We start from the raw sequence: 11,218 nt of genomic DNA on the forward strand, positions 1-11,218 counted from the left end.
GTACCTGGCTCATGCTCTCCACCTCCTCCGCGCGGAGCCGGGTGCGCAGGGCAGCGGCGCTGACCCTCTCCTTCTCCCGCCGCAGCTCCTGCCGCTCCCGCTCCAGGGCCTCCCGCTCGGCTGCCAGCTGCTCCTCCTTGGCTCGGAGCTCACTGGCTCTGATCTTTAGCTCGGCTTGTTCCTGGAGACAACAAAGCCTTCGCTGCCGTCTCCTCTCGGGAGCTGAACCCCCGGCCTGCCCTGTGTTGTTTCCGCACCTCGGATCCACCCTGATTCTGGAGGAGGTGGTGGGGCAAGGGGTCTGCGAGGCTCGGGGTCAAGCCTTGGGGCTACCTCTCACCCTGAGGCCCAAATTCTCAGAACCCCAGCTTCCTCATTTCTAGAATATTTAAGTCATGGGGTGCCTGGGTGGCTCAGTCGGTTAAACGTTCCACTTTGGCTCAGGGTATGATCTCACAGTTCATGAGTTCGAGGCCTGTATCAGGCTCCAGGCTCCAGGCTCCATGTGGACAGCTTGGAGCCTGCTTCGGCTTCTATGTCTCCCTCTCTCTCTCTCTCTGCCCCTTCCTTGTCCACACTCTCTCAAAAGTAAATAGACGTAAAAAAAAATTTAGAATGTCTAAGTCTTGGGAACGCAGTGAGGACTGCATAAGGGAATGTGTCTAAAGCACCTAGGACCATCACAGGAAGTTATTATTATATGATTACTGTTTAATTCCTACACTCTAGGCACTTTGCTAAGCGCATGTATCCCGACAGAGAAGCAGGGAGGCCCCGGGAAGGAAAGGGCAGGGCTGCCGAGCGCCCACTGTCCTGGAGGCTCTGGGCCCTACCTTGACCAGGCTGACGAGGGTGCCCTCCCGCTGGGTGTCCACCTGCAGCGCCCTCTCTGCCTCACGCTCAGCCCGCTCCTTACTCAGCTTCTGCTGTGCCGAGAAGTCGGCCCACTCGGCCGCTAGGCGCCGCCGCTCCTCCCCACACTTGAGCATGACGGACTTCTGCTCCTCCAGCAAGGCGCTCTGGGATGAGGGGGCAAGGGCACGGGGTGAGGGTCCTTGGGCGAACGGCAGGGATCACAGCTGAGCGTGCCGTGGCTGCACTCACCTTGGCCTTCTCCAGCTCCTCCCGCTCCATGGCGATCTGCTGGACCATGACCTTCCTCTGCTCCTCCAGAGCGCGCTGCGCAGACTCAGCCTTGGACTGCTCGGCGGTCACCCGCCATCGCTCCTGGGGGTGGGTGAGCGCTGAGGACACGTGCCCCCTCGACACTCCGCCTGCCCCAACGTCTGGCTTGACTGCGAACCCCGGGAGCTATGCAAATACATCTGCCCCTCCCACACTATGCCACAAACACCTCCTTTCTGGAGAGGGACAGAAGGAGGGGTGCCGAGTGGGGCTGCCAGGGCCCAGCCGCTGGGATGAACTGCACTGAGGCCTAGTGGCCCAGGAACTGCAGCTGAGAAGCACTGGGACGCTCCACAGGGCCCGAGAACAGCCACGACCCCACTCCCCGAAATGCCAGCTACTCATACTGCCTGCCGGTCTCCCATCCACCACGCAGGCGACTGTGCCAGGGCGGGTGTGACACGGCATCTCTGGGGGACTAGGGGCCACACAGGCATGAGCTCAGAGGCCTGACTGTGCCTGGCTGGAGGTAGGGGCTTAATCAAGTCACCAAAGGAGAACTGAATACATATGGTTCACGATACAAGAGCACCTGTATCCGCGTGTTGAGGCGTCTAGAGAATGGCCATCTCTGGCTGGAGGGTAATTTACATTTTCTCCTTTATTGCTAACAGGACATTTTAAAAAAAAATATTTATATTTTGAGAGCATGCAAGCAGGGAAGGGGCAGAGAGAGGAGGCCAGAGGATCTGAAGCGGGCTCTGTGCTGACAGGCTGACAGCAGTGAGCCCGATGTGGGGTCGAACTCACGGACTGTGAGATTGTGACCTGAACCGAAATACGATGTTCAACCTATTGAGCTACCAGGTGCCCCTGCTAACTGGACTTTAGTTTTTTCAGTTTAACGTTATCATGTTATAAGCTGGTGCAAAGAAAAGAGGAGGTATTATGTTTTAGAGAATAAAGCTTGCTCTTCTATACGAAAGATACGCAGGAGTTCGAAAATGCGGCTCAGAAGGCACAGGCTTGAGTGGCCCGACGACTGTGACAGAGCCCGGCGAGGTGGGCAGGAAGGGAGGCACTGCTGACACGCTGGGGTGCCGGGGACACAGGCCCTGGCGGCGGGAGGGCGGCCCACCTGCTCCAGCAGCCGGCTCTGCTCGTTCAGACGCGCCTCCATCTTCCCAATGACCTCCTGGAGCCGGCTCCGCTCCTCCTCCATGTCCCGCTGCTGGCGGCCCAGCCTCTCCTGCAGCACTGGGGGGCCACGGGGTGCTCAGCGCCCGCCCGCCGGGGGGCCGGGGGTGGGGGGGGGACCCGCGGCCCACCCAGTACCTCGGAGCTGCTCGTCGCGCTGCCGGAGCCCCAGCTCCCGCTCCTGGGCGCTGCTGAGGTGCGAGGCCTCCACGCGGGAGGACAGCTCGAGCAGGCTGCTGGAGAACTTCTCCATCTGCTCGATGACACCATTCAGGGACCTGCGGGAGCCCTGGGTCAGCCCGGCGCGGGGCCCCAGCACTGCCCCTTAGCCGGGCCGGGCCCGGATGGCGCACGTACCGCGTGTGGGAGGTGGCGCTGGTGACGGCGTCAATCTCCCGGTCCTTCAGCTGCTTCAGCCGCTGCAGCTGCTCCTCGTGGTCCTTGCGCATCTCCAGGATGGAGACCCTGAGGGGACCATGGGGGGCGGCGCAGTGAGCGTGGGGAGCTCCGTGTGAGGGGGGGCTCGGCCATCAGTGCTCCTGGGCTCTTTCCTCCTCCTCCTCTGCGACTCCAGGCACTGCCTCTGCTTCCCTGGCATCCTTATCTGTCCTGGGACCTCAATGCCACATCCACTCCAATGGGGAGATTCCTTCCGCTATTCAGCAAAGGACACTTTCCACAGAAGAGAAGACAGGTGTGTGGACAGCCCCTTCTTGTCTGGCCAATCTGAGACATGTTAAGGGGCCTGCGCTGCCTGCATCGACTGGCTCCCCTAAAGGACCCTTTCTTAGTTTGCTTTCATGGAGAATGGACATCTCATCAGTCTCATCAGCCGGATGGACACGGCCCGCACAACACTGCGAACCTCTCCTAGACTCGAGGGCTCTGGCAGGTGAGGGGCCTGACTCGTGCTGAGTTAGGGCCTTGGGCTCTTGCCGCTGCCAGGATTTACTGGCACAGCCAGCGACCCCTGGGGCCCTGCAGGGGCACCCGCCCCATTGCTGTAGGAGTGGTGGGGCCTCCCCTGAAAAGGCGAGGGCTCACTGTGCTTGGCCTTGGTCCTCACACGGGAGGGAAGGGGTCAAGCCCGAGCTGCTGTGCCTCTGCTTGGGGTCTCCTGGGAATCGACTTCCTCCGGGGGTCTTTGGAGCGGCTCTCCACCNTCCCGGAGCCGCTCCATCTCCTGGTCCTTCTCTTGCGCGGCGGCCGCCAAGCGCCGCTGGTGCTGGGCCGTGAGTTCGGCCCGGGCCTGCTCGGCCTCCTGGCACTGCGACAGGCACCGGGCTGACAGCTCCTCGTGCTCCCTCCGCAGCCGCTCTTCCCGCTGCTGGTACGAGGTTTCTAGCATCTTTACACGGCTTCTGCCAACAAAGCACGCAGCTGTGGGGCTCGGAGGGCGAGGGCAGACGCCCACAGACCTCTCTGAGCACATCAGCTCAGGCGGGCCCCGAGCCTCGGGACGCCCAGGCGGGAGGAGCGTGGGTACCTGTGCGCGCTCTCGAGGAGCTCCAGGTCGGCCTGGTGCCGCTGCTGCAAGCTCTCCAGGAGCAGCTGCTGCTGGGTCCGCTCCAGCTCCAGCTTCCGCACCTGGAGACGGAGGGCGGGAGGGCGGTGGGCTCCCTGGGCCACCCGGGGAAGCCTTCCAGCCCTCAGAGGGACACCCTCCAGTCACGGCCTCGCCCCCCAGCCCGTGGCCCCTCTGCCCTTCACCTGGGCCTCCAGCTCCGCCATCCGGGCCTGACTTTGCAGGAGGGCAGCCTGGAGCTCAGCAGTGCCACCCTGCAGCTGCACCTGTGCGGCCAGGAGCTGCCTCTGGTATTCTGTGCCCGGAGCCAGGCTGCACGCCAGGGACTCTGGCAGCAGGGACTGTAGGAGAGGGTGGGAGGCAGGGGTCAGGGACTCAGCTGAGCTCGGCTACCCCTGGCTGTCAGCTCGCTAGGCCTCCCGGGCCCTGTGGCTGATCTGTGGCTGCAGACGGGGACAGAGACATGGCACCAAGAGGCCAAGGGCGAGGCCCTGGAGTCGTGCAGTCACTGCACCTCCCCACTGGGTCTGGTTAGAATGACTCTCCCTCGTCGCTCCAAACAACATCCTGCCAGCAGATGTTCCAGATTCCTCGATGGCCAGGAGAGCCCTGCAGCATCTGAGCTGTGACAAAGGCTCCCAGCCCTGGCACCCTCTGGGGCCCCGAGTCCAAATGCTGGCCACTACCCTGCTTCCTGCGGGTGGCCCACCACCACCCTCCAAAGGTGCTTCTGGTTTACCGGAGACATGCGTCTGTGCCCTCGTGGCCGGGCTCAGAAGCGGCTGCGTCCACACCTGGGAAACAGGTGGAGCGGCAGCGGGAGGATGGGAGGTAAGGAGGGGGCTTTCTAGACAGAGCAACGGGACACCTGACGCCCTGCCCTCTGACCGGAGGATTCCCAGCTGCCCCTGCCTGGGTGCCATCTCTAGTTCCCTCCCTGAGCTGGAAAATTAGCGCCCAACTCTGCCTGAGAGCGGCAAGGCTAGAAGCTGAGGGAAGTGCTAGCGGGAGGCGGGGGGGGCGGGTGGCCGGGGNTGGCCGGTGAGCCGTCCGATGTCCTGCCACACGACTCCCGGCAGGCGGCCGTGGCCCCTGGCCCTCAGGCCCGAGGCCTATTCCTGCTTGTCCGCCTTCCCTACCTGGACAGGCACAGAAGGCCCCGTGGGTTCCTGGGAGCTCAGGAAGCAGGCTGCAGGCTCTGAAAATCAACAGCAGAGAAATGAGCAGGAAGCCCAGAGGCCGGAGGTCCTGTGTGCGCATTTGGGAGCCCAGCGCTACTCGTCTCCCGGGTCCCGAAGGAAGCCCAAGTGCCTCTTCTGCACCCAGAGGTAAAGCACCAGCCAAAGGAGAAAACAAACCAATGGTGGAGAGGTCTCCACGGGCTGCTCCCCTCTGTGGGTCACTGCCATGGAGGGCCAAGGCGGCCTGGTTCCAAGTCACGGAGGACCTGAGGACACAGAGATTCGGGGGGTTAGTTGGGGCGAGGCGAACAGCCTACTATGTGGGATGCAGGAAGGTAAGAGGCTTGGCATGGGCAGTAAAGGAGAACATCAGGAGCAGACAGTTGACTGGAAGGGCCTGGGGGCTGGCAGTTTACTAAGAGTGAGTCTTGGATGGACAAAGCAGATGGGGACCCACCTTCGGGTCCCCTTAGTCAGTGGGCCTCATACAAGGTAGTGAATACCATATGCCAAGCTGACCAGAGCCGAGCATGGCTGCCCATCATCATCTCTAAAGAAAGGGGCAGTGCAGGCCTGACCCAGCCTCTCCCCCACCCTCAGCTCCCTGCAAACACACCCCGAGGTGGCGGGTCCTGCCGGTGGCTTGTGCGCCGCTGTTCCTGAGGGCCCTCCAACAGCTGCTTGCCCGACCCCTTGAGTGCTGGCAACAGGCTGGCTGAGGAAGTAAATGTGAAAGCAAAGGTGGCAGACAGCTTAGGTCAGACGGGACGTGGCCGGGTGAGAAGACGGCCTGAGCATGAAGCTGTTGGCCATTCCTCTCCTCACCCCCCTCCTGTCCCCACCATCCCATCTTGGGACTTCTCTGCCCAAGTTTGAGCCCCTGGCCTTCCAGTAACCCTTCTTTTTTTTTTTTTTTTCCTTCCATGTTTACTTATTTTTTGGAGAGACAAAGCACAAGTGGGGGAGGAGCAGGCAGGGAGAGAGACACAGAATCCGAAGCAGGCTCCAGGCTGTCAACATGGATCCCGATGTGGGGCTCGAACTCATGAACCATGAGATGATGGCCTGAGCTGAAGTTGGATGCTTAACCGACAGAGCCACCCAGGCGCCCCTCCAGTACCCCTTCTTGGCCCCAGTGCCTGCTAAGGCACAGTGAATGGCATTGACCATGTGTTCACAGTCCAAGGTGTGACAACCGAGGTGTTATAGCCACCAGAGTTAAGTTCAAGGTTAAGACCTTGTTCTGGCCGACATGGGTTTGCTGAGTTAGACTGGGGCCCTGCTCACTTTCCTGGCCGGTTCAGCTCCCTTTGGGCTCGTCTCCTCTCCTGTCCGTGGGTCCCACCCACCCTGGATCTCAGGGTCAGGGGAATGCTTTCGTCTTGGTTTCAGACAGAGGTCGAAGCCACTCCCCTCATTTGCAGCAACCCCAGGGCTGGGTCATATCCCCGGCCTGTCACACAATTGCCTGCTTCAGCCCTTCCTCGCTCGGGCCTCATCGTGGCCCTTCCTCTGCATGATCCCCGTCTTGCTGGCCCCTTTTGGCCTCCTGCCCTCAGAGGTCACTCGCTGTCCTGCCCCACGGATAGCCACTCAGTGGCTTTCCTCAGGAGTCGCCCCTTAGCCACTGGCTTCTCTCACACTCCTCCAAAGCAGAAGCACGCGAGACGTAGCTTAGCTCAGGCCAGCAGAGGGGCCAATAAATTTAGACACTGGGCTTTTTGTGAGCCCGAGGGCACCGTGGCCGGGCCTTACTCAGAGGCACCAGGACGCCGGGGCTTTTGTCCCATCAGGGCACCCTCTGTCCCTGCCTGATCAAGTCAGCCCTTTTCCACGCGGCAGTCAGGGTGTGTTAACGGCATCCTGGTCCCCCCATGTCTGCACCCCGGCACAAGTGGGGAGCCGGATGCTGTCTCCGCGGCGCCCAGAGAGGTAGAGAGGCGGAGCTAAGAGGCGGTGCGGGCCAGCCCTCGTGACCGAGGCACTGACATGGGCAAGGACGGACCTCACCCCTGCCCGGCCCTCCCTCCACTAGACAGCAGCGCCCGCCTGTACCTGCCGGCAGGGGGGCTGCCAGCCGCCCCCACCACGTGCAGGCCTTCTGAGGCCTCGGCGCGCTCCTCTCTGGCCACACGTCGGGACTGCTTCCGAGACAAGGCCTGGCCCAGCCAATCCTCTTCCTCTTTCTCCTCTGATGCCCCCAACTTTGAAGGCTGGCCGGCTCTGGCAGGGAAACCTGCACCCTTGGGTGCTGGCTTGGCCCCTGGAGAGGAGGCAGGCAGTCCAGCTGGAGCAGAGTGCTGGCTCCCGGGAGGGGGTGTGGAAGGAGTGGGGAGCGCCTCCGAGCCTCCCCTCTGCGCCTCTCTGGAGGGAGAGGGAGGGAGCAGGTCCTCGTCCTTCAGGCCCAGCCAGTCGGCTCCTCCCTTCCTGGGGTGGGTGGGGCTGGGGGCCACTGGGGCGCTCCTTTTGGAGGCTGGTTCTCCCTTGGGGTCCGCACCACCTTCTGCTGAGAACCTACTTCAAGGCAGAGAGGCGGGGTCTAAGGCAGGGCAAGCGGGCCATCCTAAGAGCCCGCTGACCAGCCTTTCCCTCCGCTGCTTGGGGGCGACCGTGAGGCCCACACTGAGGGGTCAGAGGCGCCCGGGGCTCTGCGCAGGCAGCCCGACACCCCGCAAGCACAGTGCCCACAACGGCTTGGGCAGCAGGCCAGCAGCTGGCTGAGTGCCATTAAGAGAACACCATCAAACACAGACATCCCGAATTCCACCGCGTGAACGGGGGACAATCAAACAGCACCAAGTCACAAGGGTGAGCACACTGGTCCACAGGATGGTTTCCCATCCACGTTTTGTTACCTGTTCATTTATCCGGCCACTGCCTGGAAGTGTCACTGGCCAGTGGCAGCGGGTTCCAAGGTCTGAGAATACACGGGGACTGGGGGACGTGTCAGTGCGTGTGGAGGGTTACTTAGACAGAAAGACGCTGACAGAGCCAACACGGCATAACGTCAACAGCTGCTGGGTCTGGGCGAGGGGGAGGAGGCAGCGCTCTGTACTGCGCTTACAACTTGGCTGTCAGTCTGACATCATTTCAAAGCTAAGACGTAGTTTGTCTATATGATGGAATGCTACATGGCACTGAGAAAGAATGAAATCTGGCCATTCGTAGTAACGTGGATGGAACTCAAGGGTGCTATGCTAAATGAAATAAGTCAGGCAGAGAAGGGCAGATATCATGTTTTCACTCATAAGCGGAACAGGAGAAACTTAACAGAGGACCATGGGGGAGGGGAAGGGAGAAAATAGTTGGGGAGAGGGAGGGAGGCAAACCATGAGAGACTCTGGAATACTGAGAACAAACTGAGGGCTGATGCGGGAGGGGGAGAGGAGAAGGGGGTGATGGGCATGGAGGAGGGCACTTGTAGGGATGAGCACTGGGTGTTATATGGAAACAACCTGACAATAAACTATAAAAGAAAAAAATAATAAAAGAAAAAAAAAAAGAAATCATTTCAAAGCACCAAGTTTAAAATCTATACCGGGACAAAAATTCCAAATTCAGAAAATTCTGTCCACTAACTTCACGTTCTGCAGCACACCGGGGTGAGCCTGCCGCCTGGCATCACGGTGGGCCCCAGGGCAGTTCCCGGGGAGCAGGGTGTGAGAAGCCCCCAGAGGTCCACGGTCTCACTACCCCGGGGACCGGACATTCCTTGGGGAGGTCTGCTGACACCAGCTGTATGTGGCTCTAAGGGTTCCAGGCAGAGCTGGGGTCCCCTCCTGCTTTTCTCTCCAAGGAGGCCGGAAGGAAATGGGCCTATACGGGTGGGGCGGGGCAACCCCCTCCCCCTTCAGTACGTGTGGGCACCACCCCTCTGCCTCTTATACCATGGTTCCCAAACTGTGGCGCCTCCTCCTTCCCGGTGGGCACCTGCCCCCCAAACCATATCCTAGCAGGCCCTGCTTACCTGACTGACTGCTGGCGCGACTGCCGGCCCTCGCAGGAGCCCACAGTGGGCTGATAGGCCCCAAAGGTGAAGTCCTCATCGCCCCAGGGATCTTCTTTGTCTGAAAATGAAGGAGCCTGTGATCTTCAGCAAGGGAGTCTGACTCTTTTGTGGCTGCAAAACTGGCAGGGGCGCCTGGGTGGCTCAGTCGGTTAAACGTACCACTTCGGCTCAGGGTATGATCTCATGGTCTGTGAGTTCGAGCCCTGGGTCGGGCTCTGTGCTGGGTGGGAGCCTGCTTCAAGTTTTGTGTCTCCCTCTCTCTCTGCCTCTCACCTGCTCACATTCTATCTCTGTTTCAAAATTAAATAAACGTTAGAAAAAAAAAACAACTGAACTGTCAATTTGACGTGTCAGTCAAGTAAGTACAGGGGAAGCTGGTCTGGGACAAAACAGGGGTGAGGCACTGGCTGCGAGCCCAGTGTCTTGGTGTCTGGTGCACCGGGGACCATCTGGGAGTGGTGACAGGCACTGGCGGGGGCCTGCCCCAGACAGCCTGTAGATGACGCCCAGAAGCTGCGGGTGTCCTGGGGACTCTCCGCAGATGGCCCGTGGGCCGATGCTTTGAGAAACCCTGTCTGGACAATAGTTTTCAAACTGTGAGCTGCTACCTACCAGCAAGCATCCAACGTAATGGATCACAACCAATATGTTTATAAATCAAGTCGCACACAGGTACAAAAATAACAGAAAGCTGAACACAGTAGTTGTTATTTCGTGACGCTTTCGTCTCAGTCATAATAATGTGTGTGTGATGAAAGCTTAAAAGAATTTTTAAATGTTTATTCATTTTTGAGAGAGAGACAGAGAAAGTGCATGTGCACAAGCGGTGGGGGAGGGACAGAGGATCTGAAGCAGGCTCCACGCTGACAGCAGAGAGCCGGATGCAGGGCTTGAACTTACAAACCATGAGATCACGACCTGAGCCGAAGTCGGTCCCTTAACCGACTGAGCCACCCAGGCGCCCTGTAAAGCTTACTTCTTGTTATGGGCTGTGGTAGAAATGCGGTGCAGGGGTCCCCCACTTTGCCCCCCCAACCCCACGAGCTTCCTCACCCTGTGGTCTCTGGAACTTCTTGTCCAGCTTGCGCTCCCTGTGCTCCCCAGTGCCCGGGCGGGCCAGGAGTTTGGGGGCAGTGCCCCGACCCAGCAGCTCATCCAGTCTGGAGCGAGCAGGACGGGGCCCTTCCCTGCAGGACAGGACACACGCAGGAACACGTGAACATGAGGGGCTCCTGGGGGGGCCTCACCGTCCACTCTCTAGCCTCTCCCTGGACCTGAAGCGTGGCCAGCGTTTCTCTGCTCACAAGGACCCTTACTGGTCTCCCGCCTGCCTCCTTCCTGCCGTGGGGCTGTCTGCAAAGCCCAGGGTGGCCATGATGTCGTCCTCCTCATCAAACAGCACTTCTTCTTTCTTTCGGACCGGGGTGTCCCCAGGAGTTAGAGGAATAGAGGGACCTAGAACAGAACACGGGGCACGATGCCCATGGCCCACCATGCCCTCAACCATGCTGTATGAATGGGTCGAGGGGAGTGTTTCTCTGCAACACGACCTCTGGGTGTGACAGCAGGGATTGCACATGTCCTGTCTGCCCTTAGGACCCGACTGCCCCTGCCTGCCACACCCAGGGTCACACATCCCACCTCCCGCTTTCGGAGAGACCCCTCGGGCCGGCATCTGAGGCCTGCGGTCCCGGCCCGGCCAGTTCCAGTTCTGCACTGCAGGGCCCAGCCAGCCTGCTGCCTGCTGCGTCTGCCCCAGGCCGTGTCACAAGCCCACGCTCCCTACCTTGATCTCTGACTGGGGCTGGGCCCTTTTCGGAAGCCATTTTACTCTCTGTCCTGGGTGGCTTCTTGGTGGTTCCTTCCTCATCATCGGAGAGAAGTCCCGCCAATGGGTCTTCCGAGTCTCATGGCCAGAAGGGAGAGCATGAGTCAGATAGCACGCTTTGTTCAGGAGAGCAAGCCCTGCGCTGTGCTGGAGAGGCTGCCGCTCCAGCAGAGATTTCTAGCTGCTCCCACACACGAATAGGCTGCTCAGCACCCGGAGGACACAGACTGGGCTCAGCAAGGAGACCAGGAGCTGGAGGGGCTCTCAGCCTGCAGGCTAGCGTGGCGGCCCCGTTCTTATCCGTGATCACTCCCCCACCCCACCCCCCACCTGCCCCAACTCTGCTGCTGCTA

General features: G+C 60.4%; 1 protein-coding gene across 1 annotated transcript in view; it reads right to left on the reverse strand.

Annotated features, from left to right (window-relative positions):
* FBF1 (Fas binding factor 1) overlaps positions 1-11,218 on the reverse strand; it is a 23,631-nt gene that overhangs the window by 3,624 nt on the left and 8,789 nt on the right. Inside the window, exons 11-27 of the mRNA XM_077756182.1 lie at positions 10,824-10,943; positions 10,354-10,492; positions 10,091-10,224; positions 8,996-9,095; positions 7,084-7,545; positions 5,645-5,743; positions 5,206-5,294; positions 4,987-5,045; positions 4,033-4,188; positions 3,809-3,909; positions 3,477-3,683; positions 2,680-2,787; positions 2,461-2,600; positions 2,264-2,382; positions 1,105-1,227; positions 834-1,019; positions 5-181 (exon numbers count right to left, since the gene is read on the reverse strand). Of these exons, the coding sequence (XP_077612308.1) occupies positions 5-181; positions 834-1,019; positions 1,105-1,227; positions 2,264-2,382; positions 2,461-2,600; positions 2,680-2,787; positions 3,477-3,683; positions 3,809-3,909; positions 4,033-4,188; positions 4,987-5,045; positions 5,206-5,294; positions 5,645-5,743; positions 7,084-7,545; positions 8,996-9,095; positions 10,091-10,224; positions 10,354-10,492; positions 10,824-10,943 (2,519 nt within the window). The remainder of the gene's footprint in view (positions 1-4; positions 182-833; positions 1,020-1,104; positions 1,228-2,263; positions 2,383-2,460; positions 2,601-2,679; positions 2,788-3,476; positions 3,684-3,808; positions 3,910-4,032; positions 4,189-4,986; positions 5,046-5,205; positions 5,295-5,644; positions 5,744-7,083; positions 7,546-8,995; positions 9,096-10,090; positions 10,225-10,353; positions 10,493-10,823; positions 10,944-11,218) is intronic.

The sequence above is a fragment of the Crocuta crocuta genome, unplaced genomic scaffold (assembly GCF_008692635.1).
Source record: "Crocuta crocuta isolate KB4526 unplaced genomic scaffold, BGI_CrCroc_1.0 scaffold50, whole genome shotgun sequence".
Taxonomy (NCBI): Eukaryota; Metazoa; Chordata; class Mammalia; order Carnivora; family Hyaenidae; genus Crocuta; species Crocuta crocuta.